Source organism: Gymnodraco acuticeps, unplaced genomic scaffold, assembly GCF_902827175.1.
Source record: "Gymnodraco acuticeps unplaced genomic scaffold, fGymAcu1.1, whole genome shotgun sequence".
NCBI classification, from domain to species: Eukaryota; Metazoa; Chordata; class Actinopteri; order Perciformes; family Bathydraconidae; genus Gymnodraco; species Gymnodraco acuticeps.
The window spans coordinates 772,250-792,975 of NW_022991513.1; the positions used below are offsets into that span (position 1 = coordinate 772,250).

The window sequence follows — 20,726 nt, forward strand, 5'->3', positions numbered from 1 at the left end:
CTTGAGCAAAATGGCACATTGCTCTATGAATGGGGTATGAATGAATGAGTGATGACTTGTAGAATGTAAAGCGCTTCGAGAGGTGGAAACGACTGGATAAAGGGCTATGTGAATACAGTCCACCTACCACATTTTACCTCCCCATTGATATGTGCAATGTATGATTATGTACAAGCACACTTATAATACTTTCCCCTTCAGTTTCTGCACTTCTCACTGGAGAAGCTCTTCCTTATTCGAGTCAACAGGGAGTACACTATGATTTGTTGGCACAAAGAAGATACATCTCAGACACCACTTTAATAACTTTCAACCTGCCGGCTTGGTTTTGTCTGTGCTGACATCGCCTCCTTATCAGTTTGACAGACTGTCAGGCCAGACATCAAGTTTCACACAATTGCCCATCAAAACACAATGCTATATATCTCCCATGAACATCATGCATCAACCCTCACTGGTAGAATTAGAGTGTTGCTGCCCACACAAACATTCATATACAAGCACACATGTACAGACAGATAAAATCAATGGTTGCCTTCCTCCACATCATGAAGAGCTGCACAGTATCAGGCCCATGGAGGAGTCAACCCACTCACAGGATATTCAATTGCAAGCATGTACAAATTCAACCTCTCTCTATCTCACTCATGTCCGCCTGGGATCAACTGCATTTACACATGCACCTTTGGGCAAGTACTGCTGGTGTGTGCACACCCACACACAGACCAACATACAATCACACTCTGTGTCACATAAACACGTGATTTTAGCCACACAGAAACACTCTAAAAGCAGCTGGTTTTGTGAATGAACTGAGAGGAGAAAATGGCTCAGAGTGCACTTCCTTCTTTCAAAATAAATGTGGATTAGATAACTCTTTAAAAACATTAGATTTACATGCTGATAAAACACTTTAATGGTTGTGAGCATCTGTAGCATCATGGAGATAAACAGAGAATATTTCACAGCTAATGGAGCAAGTCTGGAATATTTTAGGGAATAAATAAATGGATCTGGTATACTGTATGCCTACTTAAAAATGCCATTCCTGGCAATTTAGTAATATATGTTGAATTTGCTGTGTCTGGGACTGTCTGGTGCTTCCAAATCCCTTTAAAATGAGACAGAATCAGACAAGAGGCATGCAATTGACTGTGCAGCTGGGGGAGGGGAAGTGAGAATATTAACCCAAGAGTCTCAGTCCATCCCTTCTTCCTCAGTGTTAGACATCACCAAGAGAAATCCACTCATTACGACAGCGAGAAACACATATATCAAACACAGAGAGCTGTCAGTTGTCCTCAGGGGGGATCCAGCCATGGCAGCAGAAAAGCTGTGTGTCTTAGGGCTATATACTGTAGAAATATATATATATTTACAGTGTGTGTGTGTGTGTGTGTGTGTGTGTGTGTGTGTGTGTTGTACTTTTTATAGTAAAGTATAGTTTCCTCCCATGGCACACTAGCAGCTTACATACAGTAACATAAGAGCTTTGTAAGGAGATGTCAACATAACATATGAATTACACTTCCAGAATTTTCTTTTAATCTAACATTCTTTTCTGCATATTGTGAGACTGACCGTTGAGCGGCCCAGACCAAGCAAGGAGGCAGAGGCAGAACGTCCAAAAATATAACCCGACGTGGTCATTTATTAAAATCATGTGCACAAAGTTCACAGCCTCAATCCTGCTGTTCTCCTTGCACACATCGTGCAGCCACAAGGATCTCACACACCCAGTTACAAGGAAACAGCACCTAAATACATACATACTAACAAGACACAGGTGAGGGGGGAGGAGACAACACAGGACACCAGGTGCACACAATCATCAGCCACAGACATCAACATATTATTTGCACCCTGATTACTCTCAACCGCTGTCATCCTTACACCAGCATAACTACTCTCGGCGCTCTCGCAAACTCCCCTATCTTTTCAGGCGGGGAGCCGAGGACCCAGACCAGCACCTGCCAGACGACATTCCAATAAATACGGTTTAATCAGTTAAAAAATACTACCTCAATAATTAGTATAAATTATGTGCAAATATGTAATGTCAACTGTACTGTGCAATCATGCTAATAAAGTGCAATATTACTCGGCCTGAAGCCGTCAGTCCATAGTGACGAAGTTACCTTCGTCACACATATTAAGACAAAGAAAAATTATTATTTAAGAAAATAATTTAACATTTATTTTAAGTCTACTTCTCAAGGTCATAGGAAGAATGTACTTTTATCAAGGTTTAAAATCCTTTTCAACCCTTCATAGAAATGGGTGACACTAAGGCCTGTAAAATGGCTTTTGATTGTGTTATGGGGGAATAATTCAATAATATGTGGCATTATAGGCCATAGGGACGCAGGATAGTGTGGGACTGCATCCTGGAAGAGTGTGTTGATATGTGTTGTTTAATGGACTGCCTGTCACACAGAAGAGTACCTTTGAAACAGATGGTTACCTGAGTGGGAAAGGTCAGTGACAATCTTTTCTTGCCCTTTTCTTTGCCCTTGCGTCATGCAGGATTTTTTAAAGGAGATAATTTGACAGCTACCACTCAGGAGTGCAAACAAAACACGTAAGCTTGTCATTGGAACAGGAGGTAGAGAAAAAGCATGACACTGATGGTCTGCGATCGTGGAAATTGGACCATGATTGGTTGTAAGACGTCAGTCTCCCTAGGCTGTGACAGCGTGCACAAGTTACGTGGGACCATAATAGTGATCTATTGTTGACTGACTCATTGTTATTGTTGTTGATGAAAGCTGCCAAGGTGGGCTGCCCTGCAAATTTAGAGCTTGATGGAATGGGGGCATTCTATAATGGCATTTTTATTTGCTTCCCCCAGGCATCTTGCAAAGAACAAAATATTTTTTTAAGCGATACTTAGATCCGTTATACAAGGTTTTTTGTGTGAAAATGTTTCTTTCATACTAATAACTCCTGAGATATTTTGGATACATAGAACTCACTGTTGAGGCAACACTTCACACTCACATATTAATTCCAATTACCGAGACAACCCTTCTGAATGCATTAAAAGCCCTGAGCTGCTGAAAGTGTCTTGCTAATTGTAATTAATAAATCCACAGAGAGAGCTAACAGGTAAGCTTCTACAAATCTTTACTGAAGTGTGGATTAGCCTCGCACCCGTGTATAATTGGCTAACTAGCTGTATCGATATGGTGGATTACTATTGCATCTAAAAGTCTTGATATCTACAGACAACTGCATCAGTAGCGGGTCACAGAAAGAAAATCTAACAGTTTGACTGTGTGCCTAAATACTATGCTCTATCTATGTTATTTTTTTACTATCTTGATACACTAGTCACATGCTTTGAATAAATAGATTGCTGTAATCTAAGTGTGCAGTTAAAAATGTGGTTTTGCATTAAACAAGAGCTGCAACCATTGTTCTTATCTCATCACTTCACAGCTATGACACAGGAGGTGTGATTACAGCAACTAATAACTCCCTTAATGTACTTGTGGAATATGAGGTTGTATAAAGATATACCTGATAAATGAACACCCTATCCTTTATACAAAACCATTACACTCTTCCTTTCTGCCAATCCCTGAGTCAAGGCCTATAGGAGCCCCTCTTAATTGATAATTGGCGACTTTGTTACCCACTTTGAAAAAAAGGTTGATGATATTCGCTCTTCTTTTTCTGACTCACCTTTACTCACCGCTGGGTCACCAGACCCTCCTTCCACCAACACACTTACCTCCTTTTCCCCTCTCTCTCCAAGTGAGGTTCTTACCCTCATTACCTCTGCCCGCCCTACCACCTGTCCTCTGGACCCTATCCCTTCAAACCTCCTTCAGACTATCGCTCCTGATATTCTACCGTTTCTCACCCATTTCAACAACACTTCTCTAACTTCTGGTCACTTTCCAAACAGTCTCAAGGAGGCAAGAGTAAACCCTCTCCTAAAGAAACCCACTCTCAACCCGTCTGATGTTATAAACTACAGGCCTGTCTCTCTCCTCCCGTTCCTGTCTAAATCACTTGAACGCGCTGTCTTTAAACAACTCTCCTGCTATCTCAATCAGAACAACCTTCTGGATCCGCACCAGTCTGGTTTCAAGGCAGGTCACTCCACAGAAACTGCTCTCATTGCTGTCACGGAGGAACTGCACACTGCCAAAACTGCATCCCTCTCCTCTGTCATCATCCTATTGGACCTGTCTGCTGCATTCGACACGGTGAATCATCAGATCCTCCTTCGCACTCTCCAAAAACTTGGAGTTTCAGGCTCTGCACTTTCCCTCCTCACCTCATACCTGAAAGACCGTACCTACAGGGTGACTTGGAGAGGGTCTGAGTCCGACCCTTGTCAATTAACTACGGGGGTCCCTCAGGGCTCTGTTCTTGGTCCCCTCCTCTTCTCCCTGTACACAAACTCGCTCGGATCAGTCATTAGCCCGCATGGTTTTTCTTACCACTGCTACGCTGATGACACCCAATTAATTCTGTCCTTTCCCTGCTCAGAGACCCAGGTCGTTGCACCCATCTCTGCTTGTCTAGCTGACATCTCTCAGTGGATGTCTGCTCACCACCTCAAGCTCAACCTTGACAAGACTGAGCTGCTCTTCCTCCCGGGAAAAGATTGTCCCACTCTTGACCTAACAATCAACATCGGCACCTCAGTTGTTTCCCCGACTCAGACTGCAAGGAATCTGGGTGTGACCCTAGATAACAACCTGTCCTTCACTGCAAACATCGCTGCTACAACCCGTTGCTGCAGATACACGCTTTACAACATCAGGAAGATACGTCCCCAGCTGACTCAGAAAGCGACTCAGGTTCTGGTCCAGGCTCTCGTCATCTCACGCCTAGACTACTGCAACTCCCTCCTGGCTGGTCTACCTGCATGTGCCATCCGACCTCTGCAGCTCATCCAGAATGCAGCGGCTCGTCTGGTCTTCAACCTTCCTAAATTCTCCCACACCACTCCGCTCCTCCGCTCCCTTCACTGGCTTCCGGTAACTGCTAGAATCCACTTCAAGACACTGGTACTTGCTTACCATGCTGCGAATGGATCTGGCCCTTCCTACATCCAGGACATGGTTAAACCGTACACCCCAGCGCGTGCACTACGCTCTGCATCAGCCAAACGACTCGTTGCGCCCTCGCTGCGAGGGGGACCCAAGTTCCCATCGGCGAAAACACGTGGGTTTGCTGTCCTGGCTCCAAGATGGTGGAATGAGCTCCCCATTGACATCAGGACGGCAGATAGCTTGCACATCTTCCGGCGCAAACTGAAAACTCATCTCTTTCGACTCCACTTCGAGCGTTAGAACTATTAACGAAGCACTTTTATACTAATAAAGGACTGACTTACCTAAAGCCAGTTGAGTAGCACTTGAAATGTTTGGCTCTATGAAACCTGATGTACTTATATGATTCTGTTTTCTTCAAGGTTGTGTCTTCCTGGTCGAATGTACTTATTGTAAGTCGCTTTGGATAAAAGCGTCAGCTAAATGCAATGTAATGTAATGTAATGATAATTAAACTATCAAATTGGTTGCATATCCAAACTCCTGAACAGACATATGCATGAGTTAAATATAAATATAAATGTATTTGGATTCTATACCTACATGAATTACTTAAGCATAGTGTTCATAATTTGTGACTAATGAAATATTGCAATTCATTACTTCTTTTGGATGATTCTTTATTTACTTTTTTTAAAAATATAATACCCTTCAGCTGTCTTGTAAATAGCCTTTTCTATTTTTGGAAGGATTATTTTAGTTATAGCCTACTGTGTTAATATAACATACAGTATGAAGCAAATGGAAATAGTATAGGCTACCTTTATGTATCATGCTGTAGAAATAACACATCATTAACTACAACTGAGAGACCTAGCATATATATATAAAGTATATAATTTACAAAATGTGAAATGAATTGTAAATATTAAGAAACTTTACAAAATGACAATCATTCAACTAGTTATAGTTTATAAAGTAGCCTTTGATGTTGATAACAGTTGAGACTTTGCGACACCGCTTTGTTGGATGTTGTGGGCTGTTTCCACCCTGATTGCACCAGGTGTGTCTCTGATTGTTGAGCCTAAAAGCAGCTGCAGCGCTGCTTCCTGATGTAACTCCACAGCTTTGCTTATACTCTTGCGTACTTCCAACCGGACAAACCCCTATTTTTTGCATCACGTGCCCTATGTTTTGGTCGCTTCAATGCCACTGTAAGGCAAAATGTATTCAACGCTCAACTTCTCCACTTTTGACGATTCTAACCTGTCGGCCCTCACAAGTGTTGACTCTCATAGACTTCAGGAGCAGACACACCGCTCCGTTAAAATAAGCATAATTATCGTTTTAGGTGTGATGATCACTTTGGGAAACATTGCAGTTCTCCTGGTTATTACTTCATCCGTGGCTGGTTGGTCAAAGAACTCTCGGTACTTCCTGCTCTCTCTCACCGCTGCAGACTCTGCGTTTGGGCTGCTGGTCATGCCCTTGAATCTGTGGGTGAGTCTGCTAAAGGACTACACCGAAGGGCCAGACGCTCTTTGTCACGTCGTGGCCTTTTGCAATGCCACCGTCTACTCCACCTGCATGTACACGCTGGCCACGATAAGCCTGGAGAGATATATTGCAGTGTTTTACCCTCTGCAATATTCCTCTCTGATGACTAGAAAAAGGACCCTGCTCCTGATTGCTTTCGCCTGGTGCTTCCCTCCCTTCCTACTGTTGCCAATATCATTTCCAGTTGGGATTATCGAGGTTCATTTTTCTACCGCATCCCTGGTCTGCAATCCGTCCTACTCGACAAATGTTGGATACACCCTCAGCTTGACATGTCTGATATTTTTCCCCTGCTCCATCATCATGACACACGCAAACCTGAGAGTGTGGTGTGCTGCAAAGAGACAGAGCCTGAAGCTGCGCAAATACACATGTGCGCGTCGCAGCAGACACAATGTGGCATCCCGAGTGCTCGTGCCTGTGATGGCAGCATACTATGCCTGTTGGACACCTTGCATGGCAGCTATGATCTACAACGGTAAGCATTGAATGAGTGGACATAAACATTAAACAAAAATGTTTTGAAGTTATGAAAAGGCCTGCCATATTCCATATAGCCATAGATGACTCCCTTAATCTTCCCTAATTGTGTAGAAGACACCACGATTGGAAATGTGCTTCCAATGTATAGCATTCAATTAATTAAAGTGTATAAATTGGTGGAATATATCAATAATGGCTGTCCTGGTGCAACAATTCCCTGGCATCATTTTTTTAAAGTTCAAATGTTCCTGCAAATTCCATAGTGAGAACACCTTGTTTGGCTCCAGTCTGCACATTAACCACAATTTGACTACCTTTCACACTCAAATAGAATGTTGTCTCTAAGAAAACAAAGACAAATGGGTTCGGATCATGGGTGAATGTAATATCTTAAAGAAAAACAGAGAATGTAGCTTATGCATCCTGTTAGTTTGTGCCATATCTGGACTAACTGTTGTAACAATATGACCGTTGCTGATTTGTATAACCAGGTTCTTCAATTATGTAGTTTAGGAGTTTATATCTGAAGCTCCTGATGTCTTCCTGCAATTCATCTTACAATTAGCTACTGAGCAGTGGCTACTTAGGCAGCTGAAATGTTATCATAATTGTAATAATATATATATATTTTTTATTCTGTTTTTGAATAAGGGAGAAAGCCCCAAGTCAAAGTTCAAACAGTGATACTTTACCCTTTTTTATTATTTATTTACTTATTTCAGCTGTGACTGTGCAAAGAAAAATGTCTGTCAAAGGTATTTAGGTATCATGGGCATCACTATAACGATGCAAAGACAGTTTCATGACTACGGCCTTTTAAAAAAAATGATTTTTCTCATTTCCCCGACCTCGTGCTGTCTTGGAGTAATTAGGACTGAATGTCGTGTCACAGCGGAATATTTATAGAAGTGAAGACCTTTTCCAAATAGGGCTGTAATTCATCTGATATGAATGAAAATCCCTGCAAAATGAAGCTGACAGTATTGACTTAAACTTCAAAGTGTGCTGCTGTCCAAATGCTACTGAATGAACCAAACATCTATTGATGATCTCCAAACTGTTTTAGTCTCCCAGTATGCTTTAGAATAGATTTAGCTGATTACTCTTAAGGCTCTTCATGTCCTCTCCTTGCTTTATCTCTAACCTTTTTAGTCACGTATGCAGTAGTAAGGTGTAATCCCCAGGTATAGAGGTATTTTGTCAAATATTGGGCTTAAAACTGAAGGAGACAGTGTTTGCAGCTAGGGACCAGAGGCCTTTGAACAATCTGCCCGAGAACATCAGTCTGTGAGGCTGAGTCAGAGATTCCCCTTTTTAAACATACTTCTATAGGAAATACTTTCCTGATTCAACTTGAGATTTGATTACCTTTTGAACTATATTAATATTTAATGTAGACATTTTTATCTTTCCTACCTTTTTTCTACCCTATGGATTTATGACATGTTTTATTTTGCTGTCTTTGTGTATAACTTTGTATGGTGGAATTTGAAAATGAGTAAAGATTATTATTATTATTATTATTATTATCATAATTATTAGTAGTGATAGTAGAAGTATTAAATCCCCATGTGTTTTGCCCCACAGCGGTCTCAGGAAGCAGTGTACCAGAGTGGCTTGAGTTTGTGGTGGTGTGGCTGCCGACCTCCAATGGTTTCCTCAATTGCATCTTCTACTTCTGGATAAACCGAAGCTTCCGCAGGAAATTCCACCTTGTGCTCCAGAGGATGCTTCTGACCCTCTGCCCCCAACTGGCTGACACCCTTGGGTGCTGCAACCCTTCAAATACCGATTTTGTGTCGGGAATTACAGATGATAACAACAGTGTCCATGAGCGTTCCTCCAGCGTATCCTCCACCTGCACACTGTTGTCTTTGGCTTAGGACCTGAAGAGCACCACTGGCATGGTAAGGGACGGGGTCAGTGACCTTTGTATTGTCTGTCTTTCGGATACTGAGATATGGCTCTGATAAGTTGCAGTGCAAATGAGATGGCGCTAAGACAGGCTATAATGGCAAGTAATTGAACTGTACAGTCTACATCATTGTAATTTGAGTTATATTAATTATATTCTACTTTTTATATATTTTTTTTATACATTTGCAGTCTTAAGATAGTGTTCAGTTGAGTGGGACACAGGCTCAGTATAGAAACTATTTGGATTTTTTTGTTTTACTCATGCAAACAGTATTGCCAAGATTAGATTTTTTTTGTCTTAAACCACCTTTTTAGTTGTTTTATAGTTCGCCATCTACCTTGTCTGTGCGTCAGAAATGCCCACCATTATTCGGCATACAGCTATATAATGAGCCTTATTTTAAAGTGTCAGCGGTTGCATATTTAGACTTGTTGCCTCTGTCAACATATTTCACTTCAAACATTTGAGGATATTCAATTATTTCATCACAAGAAACTGATATTTAGAGTCCTATTCATATACAAATATTTGTGAACTAACATCACTATCTGATTGCGAGCACTTTGAGGACGGAGGCCGTCTACCTCCTTTCACTTCAAACAGTGCGTCTAAGACCTTTGCATATAACAGCTGGGAGAAGTTAACCTTCAAGTCAAGGCATTTCAATGTATGCAAGGAGAAAAGTAATTATGCAGCTCCACTGTAGAAAGGTCAACACATTTGTGCCGTCAAGAGATAATTTGGGTAACTTCTGAAGCTGCGGTTGTTTATTTTGAGATATTAAGCCCATGATCCTCTCAGTATCTTCTAATCCAATATGAAATTGGTGACACCCATGTCATGTTTATCTTAATAGGTTAAACTGCCAGAGTGAAGGTTTATTTACATTTAAAGTTAATCAAGAGTATTGTTTTCCCCAAAAATCTAAAGAAATTGAAATTCAGAAACATTTTATACAACCTTTTTAGCCCTTTGTGTTTCTGCTTGGTGTCACCATCGTTCATGTTAGTGCAGCTGCAAATGAGTGTCCTCTAACTTGTGTAAATGATGTGTATACTAAATTATGTAAAAACAATAACTGACTAAAATATTACCTGTGTATTTATACATGTTATGTTTCTAAAGTCCACATTTTATAATGATTGAAAAAAATAACATTTGATAATGTATTGGTTTATGGATAATCTGTGAAATAAAGCATCATGCCTTTGAATTGTGTCATCACTTTTTAATTGCATTGTAAGCATTGACTGAAAAATAATACATTGGAAATGGCATGTAATACATACATTGAATACATAATAAACTATTAGTATTACTTAAAATTACTTGTGTAATTAAAGAATAGACATCTGGGTCAGCACAAACAAAATGTTCACCTCAATCAGTTTTACATCCTGTAAAGTGTATTCTGATGCAGCATTTGAATTTGATTGTGTGATTACTGCAATGCCATGTTAGATAATAGATTGAGTCAGTGGTAATGAGTTAGCATTATTGGAATTAATCAGAGAATATAATGCATGGCTTCTGAATTTGTCTTTAGTACTTGTGTAGGAGCAAATTAACGGTGGGTATAAAGGTAGGAACCTATGTGTGTTGGTGAGAAGTTCTGCCGGAAGGCCCATACCGTTTTTGACCACACACGGAGAACACACACACAGGATTACAAGCAAAGCAAAGGTATTGTGTAAACGGTAATATCGTGTGGTGAATATGGAAAGAAGCAAGTAAATGGAAACCAGTAAAATGGAAATAAATGGACTGTTTCAAACTGGAAACTTTGTTTCTGACCTTTTATTCGGCAGCAAACCTGTGTGCGTCAATTACACCCACCAAGCGGATCCTCAGAGGCTTAAAGCGTTGGCTTAGCCTCTACAACTTGCATATTTATATATAGCAGTTGTAACCACATGGTCTATGTCAGTGGTTCTCAAACTTTTTCTGTCAGGCCCCCCCTTTGGAGAAAAAAAAAAGTCGGGCCCCCCCAACACAGATCGTCAGGCTCAGTGGCGGCGCCAGAGATTTATTTTGAGAGTGCTGTGGGGTAGCTTGACGTTTCATAGAGGGTGCTCAAACATTTAGGGTTTCCCATTAATGTACCGGTCGCTACAGTGGAACGTTCTACTGCAACAATCCCCACGCACATACACAGTGCGACTGTTACAATGAAGGCTCGATAATCAGCTCACGGCATATAGGTGTAAGCAGGGGTCAAGTGCTATTTTTACAGGTGGTGTGTGGACCTCACATAGGTCAAGCTCCCCCGGGAAGATTTATTTTTAAATATTGAAGTTAAATGCATCAATCTGGTGCACTTTGAGAGCAAAATGAAGAGATCTATGGATACCTCTCTCAACACCCATATGAAACAGATTTACTTTTTCTTTATGGATATTTTACAAATCACTCTTTTAAACTTTATTCTTTTTTTACTGTCATATAGTATTTCATACCTGTTTTACATTTATTCTCTTATTTTTGTATAACTATAATGATCATATAAACGTGTGCCTCGGAAATAATTGTTTACATTAATGGTGACCAAAACATTTGAGACCCACTGAGATAACACTGCAGAGTCCTTTAGTTCACTGAGTCTCTCAGTCTGACAGGAGAGGACTCTCCTCCACTTTGTTGTTGAAAAAACTCCATATATCTGTTAGCGTAGCTCGCTAGCACCAGAAGCTAACAACAACGATCTCCAGTACCGGTGCGCTCTCTCTCTCTCTCGTGCGCACACAAAATGGCTCGTTCCACACACACACACACACACACACACACACACACACACACACACACACACACACACACACACACACACACACACAGAGCCAAGCTTTAATGAAAAACAGAGACCCAGACGTAATAGTACTGCATCATATTATTTTCGAATCAATCATTTTAAAAATTCAGATTTTTTTTTTTTAATCTTTTTTTTTTTTAGAACCATTTTTCCTCCTGGTCTCTCGCGCCCCCCCTGGCATGCCTCTGCGCCCCCCAGGGTGGGCGCGCCCCCCACATTGAGAACCACTGGTCTATGTACATTAGTTTAATTGTTTTTACATTCAAAGGCTTTTTTAATATTGATTTGGTGTGTTGTGGGCTCCAGGATACTTGAGTAAACGTATTAATTTAAATGGCTCCTCTGGAAATAAAGGTGTTTTCTTTTTGTGAAAGTTTGGTGTTTTCAGTGAACCTTTTAGGCAGTTGTCAATTCCTCAAACCCCTCTCCAGATTTCCTTTCCCGTCACAACATTTGACACCGTCATTGTGTTTCTGTAAGCAAGTGTATCTCGGCTTTGGTATCACTGTGTGCCTGAAAACAAATAAGGATTTGGATTGTAACATCATCGTAAGTAAAAACAAATGATAGTGAATATGTGTTCAACAAAAAGGTAAGCTTTTGGAATGATTCAAACCTCTTTTCAGGTATCAGATTTGTTCATGCAACATCTATAAGTGTTAGTCCGGCAGCCGAGCAGGTCTCCCAGGACCCTGGAGTGTAGTGCATTAGCAGCCTCAGCTCTCCTTGAGGATGACTCTTTATAAAAATGACAAGCAATCCAGTCATGGGGAATGATGTCTATCTGAAGGCTTCATGTATTCCCACAATAAGCTGTCTTACAAAAGTGCATCATTCTGTCCGGTCATAACTGCTGCAACAACATCAAGGCTGACGTGGATGTAAAATGGCTTTATGAGTGAAAGAAACCTGCAACAGAGATCAGAAAATGTCTAAAACATTTTATTAGGTTTGTAGGTTTGTAGCCTTGTATACTAAATTAAAGTATACTTAAATAAATAAAGGAAGGAGTGTCCATATATTTGTCTCCAGACATGATTTTGAACCATCTCATTGCACGCAGTCTTGATCAGTGTCACATTTTCACAGTAATAATGTGCACAAGTCATAGATGCCAGTTTAGAAGTTGTACTGCCACCTTGTGTTTTTACTAATTATTGCATGGCAAAACATTTCTATGTAATCATCATACATAATTTGTGATTGAATATTGTTGTGCTAAATTGAATGAAAGGCATTCATTTGACTTGTTTTTTTTAACTATTAGTCAAAGATTCTCCAGGTTGTTTTTGACTTGCTTGTGATGATGCACATTAAACTAACGAAAGCACGTTTTTTTTACATTTAATATTAGAGTCTTATTTCAAATAAACTGAAACACTTCATTCTAATTATTAACAATTCATCAAATTATGCAACAAGGGGGCATCAAGTTCTTGAAATGTCCTGGCCTGATTTAAATGAGGATGAATCAATGGGGGTTGATTTGTGCTGCTGCAGTTTGCTGACTGTGAGGGCTCTTGTGAGAGCTGCAGATGGGAAGGCTTTTATTTCAATCACTGCGTCCTGATCCTCTCCACAGGGAAAGCAGCTGAGGGGAGCAGGTTTTTCAGGACTCAAGTGTTATTCAAGTGTGCTGATATCACACTATGAAATGGAAAAATAGATCAGGTTAAAAGTATGTATTGTATTATTATAATTACCAAATGATGAGGAACCTTAATGTCGTAAAGTAAGCTGTCCTACATTTTATCACAAATATTTCCTGTTAAGCATAACAAGTTATGTTACTATTAGTATTATGTTGCCTATACCCCCATTACTATGTTACAATAGTTTTCAAATGAGCTTTTTGGTCAAAGTATAAATAATTACTAATCTAAGCTACTGTGGCCAAGAGCTGGTTTGAAAAGTATAGCCAGCTTTAGCATTTGTCACGTGTTTCACAACTCTTTTCAGATTAGCTGCCATATTTAATAACAAAGTGCTGACTGTGTGGTGGACTTGTTTTATCTATGGGCGTGTTCCTTGTTCACATTTTGCACTATGTACATCTTTTTTTATATATATATCCTGCTGCTATGGACAATTTTGCACTCTCATTTGCACTATGTACATCTTTTTTTCCCATCTTTTTTTTATATATATCCTGCTTACTGAAGTAAACGGTTTTTTGTAAATCATTGAGTGCTCTTGCATTTTAATGTGTGAGTTGTGTATACCTCGGGACTGTGGGAAACATAATTTCGATCTTTCTGAATGGACAAACATATTTTGAGATTGACAATAAAGTTGACTTTGACTTGTTCCCATGCTCATCCTGTCAATGCTCATTTGTCATTATTTAACATATGTAATGTATTTGTCAGCAAATAAACCAGTTTTAAAACCTTTACTAAAGGTATATAGTTACATAAAGACATTATAGCGTGGACATTTTTGTTAGATCTGCAAAAGAAAAAAGAAAATGTACATACGACACAAACCTGTATAATGTCAGGGGAGGGATTTTTAGATCAATTTTTCCTTGAATGGTGTAAGTAAGGGATAATGTGCAGCGAGGCGGTCATTATGGGTAAAAGAACACCCGACAGGCTGTTAAGGAGCCCGACGCAAACAGATAAATCAACCGGACTTCTCAGATGTGAGCGTCCTTAACAAATATATTAACATGAATGTAGTGTACTGTGCACAAACTGCACCACATATTCATATTTAGAGTCAATATCTTCAAATATGTACACAGTATTTCAGTGAGAGCAGCCACTTGTTTTGACATTTTTTATTCAAAGAGGCCATTAAAGACAGGAAATATCAGTTGAAAGATGGAAAATATTTGTCAACCAACTAGATTCTGCTGCACTTATGTTAAAATGGCAGCAAGTTATGTCCAGAAATGTTTAACTTTTGTGAAATGACAGGTGGTAATCAGGTGCCTGTTTCAGTATGTTCAGTAAAAGGAGTGATTTAAAAAATGCTATGCAAAGATTATATTTATCATTATATATTCTGCAGTGCTAAAACATGAACAGCAAACTTATATTTGTAAAGGTTAAGTAACTAAAATAGATATATTAAATATGTATGCACTGTGGCTTGCAACACACACCCAATTTAATTTAAAACCTCTGGCGATTAGTACCACTTTCCTAGAACATAGATTTAAGATGCATTACATGGAAATACATTTGTGAAAAAGCAGCAGTTAAATAACAAATGGCAGAGTGAGAAACAATAACATTTCAAAATGGAACAATGAAAAAACAGATTTCTTCTTTCAAGGCTATTCACTCATCATTCACTGTCAGCAGTATAAGTGTAAAAAATAGGACATGTCAGAATACAATCTACCTTAAATAATTATTGATACAATATAACTCACCACTATATCCCAAAAAAGAACAGACACAGATTTGATACAATTGCATGATCAGAAATATGCATTTGCAACTTAGCAATAAATGCAATCAGAACAGTGCCGAAATGAAATAAACTCCAGATTCCAATTAAAACAAAAGGTAGCTGTAACAATGTTCACTTTATTCAAAACTAATAAAATGCATCGCAAGTGATATTTCAGTGTAAAAAGTATGGTCATGGTAAACTATTATCCTGATCATTACCATTTTGCATACTAACGTCTCCTTTACTGTTTCCATTTTCTCTATCAGCAAAATCATGGTGTATGTACAAGGCTGTTAACATAACCGTTCTCTTTTCAGGCAAATGGGTATGAACATACAACAATTGGTTTAATGCATATAATAGCTTAAGTTAATGACAATGTTAAACATTAATGACAACAGGCATAGTGACAATGAAATACAAATATACTAAAAGGCAGACAATTCAATTAAGTCTGCACTCTATGTAGATGGACAAGGACAAACTGCTGGCCTAATTTTGTTGTTGCAGAGACTCGCAATTGTGTGCGTTCAGTATGAGGAGGTTTTGGTCAAACATTTCAAGGCCTCCAGATGAAAATAATAAGATGAAAAAACGATGCCAACACTCAAGAAGACTTGTGTTCAAACACGTAGAAGCGATACACAACGCCAACGACAATCGCGACGATAGCAGGTATCAACCATGTGGTCCAGGAGCTGATGGGATAAATTAAATATGTATAAGTAAATAAAATCACATGTTTATGGCTTATTTGTAATTTCATCAGTGTTTATATTAAACATTTTAAAGACAATTACAAATAAATATATCAGAAATATGTGAAAATCAAACATTTAACCATTTATCAGATAAAGCAGTATTTAGTTGTGGGTTTGTTTTTTGGATTCGGCTGAGTAATGAGCACTTTCTACTTGCTTTTCTTCATAATTTGTTAAATAGCCATTTCTGAGCTGTCAATAATACAAAATAGTGTAATACATTGATACACAACACATTTGAAGGCATCAATTAGACTGGCACAATAATGACTCACCTGGACTCTCCTGATTTAGCGTCATTTTCCTCCTTTTAGCAGATAAAAAGACACAATCAAATATTATGACTTATTCACAATCAAAAAATTATTTGTATAATGTTTGTAAATTCTGTTGCAGTTCAGATGAACCACGGGGCTTACATTTGGCTTCTGCTTTAATCTGTCATCCTGCAAAGATAAATAAATTAGTATTACTGTCATGTGTTGACTGACACAAATTACACTCATTAATATGGATTAAGACAGTATCTCAGGAAGTACATAGTTGATCAAAAGACAGGGGTAATTGCATAAATGACTAGTTTGAAACAGCGGTTACAAATGCTATAAAAATGTAAACGTTGGGATATTTAAACACTAAAGAATGGGGGCAATGAAAAACTGCTTTCAATTTAAAACCAGTATCACGAGAATAAATGCAACCTGATCACAATTACATAGTATGATTATCTTCTGAATGTAATTATCCCATCATACAATGTTTTCTTGATAATTAATGAAATAATAAGACATGGTAAATTCTATTTAAACATCCTTTAATAAACACTTTAACAAAAGAAACGTGTTTGAATGATCCATATTCTCTGCGGTCTAATCTCAGTTTCTCCCACTGTTTACTGTAGAACAGGTTTTACTTTCTGTGAAGCACATTTTCATTACTGGTTAGTACAAATACAGACGGAGACCCCTGCCTATAAGCCCTATCAATGAAAGTAATTGTGGACAAAATCCACAGTCCATTTTGTTGTTGTAGAAATGTAATATGAATGTAAGATGATGACACTGAGTCTTCAGCAGTCTGAAAAAATCCCTTTGTGTTAACCTATCCCCGAGACAAGACCAGTTTAACTTGTTGCTCTTGGACGGGGCGGTTGCTCTTGAAATATTTCAAAAATAAGGGATGGATGTAACACACATATCAAAACAGAAAAGCTGATACTTAGTGGGAAAATGTTTTTGTAGTTATATAGACAAATAAAAAATGCGGAACAATACACCTATTGTCCCAATTTGATGTGTTTCTTTGGATACAAAACTCACGCTCACATGATCAATCTAATTGATGTTACAGAACAATTAACATTGGATTTAGCTCCTTCAATTTGCTTATAACCATGTTAATCTCAAATTATGCATGGAACCATTTTATGACTCCAAGCTACTTTTGTGCAACAATTTGTTTGGTTCTTACCTATCTCAAATAGATCTGTAGACATGTATTAATTACTCTGTTTTGTCAGGATAGATTCAAGCAATGTTAATGATTTGATGGCAGTTTTTTTATTTGACAAAGGGATATGCACTGAAGTTAATAATACTTCAGAAACAGAATGAGGTCTTTCAGAGAGAACAGGGGCTGGATCTTACCATGTGGAGCTCCCCAACGTAGTACTGCATAAGCATCTCCCTGGCATCTGTGGAGTGACCCACATCCTCAAAGCTCTCTGTGGCATCTGATCCAGCCTGCTCTATCAACACCTCCTCACCCCCCGGATGCTGAAATCATAAAATGGATTAAAGAGTTAAGTTATTACAGTTCCTTATTTACACCACACTCATAATATTATACAGTTAACAAAGTTTTCAATGAATCCATATCAATAAATACATTCACAGAAATACTAGCTCAATAACTGGTATTGCTAATTACCCTGGTCACTTATCACAGTGTTGCTTAACGTTATCTTATCTTATAGTTGTATTAGGTAAGGTTAAGATGACCTGTGTGTCTCTGAAACAGCATCATCATGATGCAATTTTCACAATGAATCTAATTATCCTACATTTTTACAATGACATAAACACTGTTGCTGGAAGTAATAATAACAATTGTAATTATTATTATTATTATTATTATAAACATATATATCGGTTCATCTCTACAACTAAGCAATAATACCTTTATAAAAATGCTGGGCAACAGGTTAGCTAGTGTTGTGTGCCACCCATTGACCTAACGTAAAATAGGCGAACAATGCAAGAAGTTATGAAAGTTTGCCCAAGAGAAACTCTAGCCATATCGATTGACTTGAGCTTGTGAAATCACACAAACAAAAACCCTCTACACTTTAAATGCCCGATAACGTTGTTTTAATGTAACAGTCTGCAAACATTTCACGTTAACTCATAACAGGGACAGTTTTGTAATTCCAGGAAGTGACGTCATTCTTAGCAGAATCAGGCAACCAAAGGCTTACAGCAAAAACTTAAAATATGACAGCAATGGTGATACAATTGTTTAAACCGGTTGGAAGAAAATCTTTCTTACCTCTTCAAGGAAATCTGTAAGATCATACACTTTATCGTGGACGATGAGCCATGTGTCAGTGCTCATGTTATGTAGCCTTATTTCTTCTAGTGTGTAGTATTGTACACCAGCTTCTACTGTTTGGCCGTTTCCCTCAGCGACAGTGTTATCAGCAGGTCCGCTGCCTGAAGGGTTGTCGTTAATTTCCTCACCCATTTTAACGTAAACGTTGATGGAAATACTATATTAAACCGACAGAGCAGCAAGCTAACGCTAACTTGTGTTTACCGCTATGGGTGTCGCTCTATCTAGCTACGGGGTTACCCGTGCAAAAAAAGCTTCTGATGAGACAGTAGAGGCAAGATGACAAAACAAATCCACCCATACGCTAACGTTACAAAATGTAAGGAACTAGAAAAAAAACCTAACTCGGTACATCAGGTCAGCAGACCGGTGAAAGAGACCAATGAAATGCGTGTTATTTTACCGTGAAGCACAAACACCACAACTGACCAATGAAACGGTGACTTTTAGATCGGTATCCAATCAGAATCGAGTATTTGATGATCATGAGACTAGGACATTTTCTAGTGTGATCAACTCTGCGCTGACATTGCGCATACGTGTCTCATTCGTTGTTTTATGCTTTTGTAACATTTTTATGTGGGATATAATAATATAAAGTCATTGGAATAATATTCTAGTTTCCATTGCACACCTTCACTGCGAAGCAATACAGACGAGGATTGAATTCATGTGTCTTTATAATCAAACTAATTTCTTAATTTGAAAATAAATTGTGAGAAAATACAGATTAAATACAGCAAGGAATGCAACAACCGTCTATCATAATATGTGTAAATATATACCACATTCTGGGTTACACTACTAAATTGAATATCCCCTGGATATCCAGTACATTTAAAAATGCTCTCTAAATATTGCATGTTAAAAATAAAATGAATTTGTCACACAGTGCGAACACAAAATGGGAAACAGGTTACCAGTTAAATACAATGTCCTTAGTTGAAGACCTACAGGGCTGGGCATGTGTTCTCATAGTTCAGAATTCTAATTGGACTGATGCATTTGAATTTTGATTAATTTATGGAACAAATACTGTGCTTAAGTGACATAGGTGACATGTATGTATGGGAGAATAAGATGTGATATGTGCCTCTTTCTTTGCAGATAGGGGGCCTGTGAAGCATATGTATCCTACTGATAAACACATACAATATTTGCCAATGCTTCAACCCTATAATTAACACGTAAAGTCTGGATTTCATCATAGGCACATTAATCATTTATCAAATTAATTAATTAAACTATAATCAAATAGTGTTGGGAGACATTTGGAAAAAAATACAATATTTTTTAATAAGCAGCATAACTTTTGGTCATACAAACCGATCAGATAAAATAAATGGTTCCTCTTGCAACAGCAGCAATAACACACAGTGGTAGTTCAAACCCTGTCACCAACCTCAGCCCCACAGCATGCCTGTCCACCTCTGCACACCATGCCAAAGTCTGAACGTAGTTTGTCGGCTAATTCCTCATACAAGTGCAACACTCAGAAACTGATTTTTGGTGCCTTTGTTTTTGTCAAAAACATACAAACCAAACACATTTTAAGGTGAAAGTCCATGCCACACATTTTACATTTTAACTTTTAAAGTTATCTCATGCTTGGCACACAATTGTAGGTTGTATTAAATGATTTATTTGAATTGCAGTTAAATAGGAGCTGCTTTACTCTAACAACATTTCAGAATCAGACACAGAAACAGGTTTATTACCCAGGTAGGTGGACACGTACGAGGACTTTGACTTGATGTCATGGTGCATACTTAAAAGTAAAACAAAAATAAAAAACACAGATAGAGAACTATTTTAAGAAAACTATAATAACATTAGAAAATAATACAAATAATAGAAATATAGTCAAATATAGCAGTGTTTACATATACATATAATGGAATACAATATGTGCAGTAATAAAAAAAAAAAAAGATATTATGTACATTTCTGGTGTTTAAGCCTTTTAAAATAAGATTGTATTTAATCATTTCCGACAAAATCTCCAAAACAGCGATCAGAGATCACAGTGTTTTAATAAAATAGACTCTTAGAGTAATTAGTACTAACCCATTTATCCATTAACACTGTGTCTATGTTATGCTTATAAATATATATTTGTTCTCACTCCTTTAAGACTAGTATATTTCGGGACAATATTGAAACCCAAATTGTTA

The 20,726-nt window shown here is 38.3% G+C and overlaps 2 protein-coding genes across 2 annotated transcripts; one reads left to right on the plus strand and one right to left on the minus strand.

The window, feature by feature from the left end:
• Positions 1–6,236: 6,236 nt before the first annotated feature.
• On the plus strand, positions 6,237–9,829 carry zgc:162592 (uncharacterized protein LOC561993 homolog). Its single transcript, XM_034196871.1, has 2 exons — positions 6,237–7,047; positions 8,640–9,829. The coding sequence occupies exons 1-2, from the start codon at positions 6,237–6,239 to the stop codon at positions 8,933–8,935; spliced, it is 1,107 nt and encodes a 368-aa protein (XP_034052762.1). The 3' UTR covers positions 8,936–9,829.
• Positions 9,830–14,543: 4,714 nt separating this feature from the next.
• On the minus strand, positions 14,544–18,933 carry LOC117533351 (cytochrome b5). The gene is made up of 5 exons (XM_034197052.1): positions 18,490–18,933; positions 17,589–17,717; positions 16,362–16,388; positions 16,218–16,249; positions 14,544–15,879 (listed from the first exon to the last, which is right to left on the minus strand). The coding sequence occupies exons 1-5, from the start codon at positions 18,682–18,684 to the stop codon at positions 15,789–15,791; spliced, it is 474 nt and encodes a 157-aa protein (XP_034052943.1). The 5' UTR covers positions 18,685–18,933; the 3' UTR covers positions 14,544–15,788.
• Positions 18,934–20,726: the final 1,793 nt, after the last annotated feature.

Excerpts from the sequence above, each read along its gene's own strand:
- zgc:162592 (XM_034196871.1), top strand. The coding sequence starts at position 6,237 with ATGTATTCAACGCTCAACTTCTCCACTTTTGACGATTCTAACCTGTCG. Across the intron at positions 7,048-8,639 it reads GGCAGCTATGATCTACAACG|CGGTCTCAGGAAGCAGTGTA; the intron begins GTAAGCATTGAA and ends TTTGCCCCACAG.
- LOC117533351 (XM_034197052.1), bottom strand. The coding sequence starts at position 18,684 with ATGGGTGAGGAAATTAACGACAACCCTTCAGGCAGCGGACCTGCTGAT. Across the intron at positions 16,389-17,588 it reads ACGTTGGGGAGCTCCACATG|GATGACAGATTAAAGCAGAA; the intron begins GTAAGATCCAGC and ends TTATCTTTGCAG. Across the intron at positions 15,880-16,217 it reads GCTAAATCAGGAGAGTCCAG|CTCCTGGACCACATGGTTGA; the intron begins GTGAGTCATTAT and ends TTATCCCATCAG.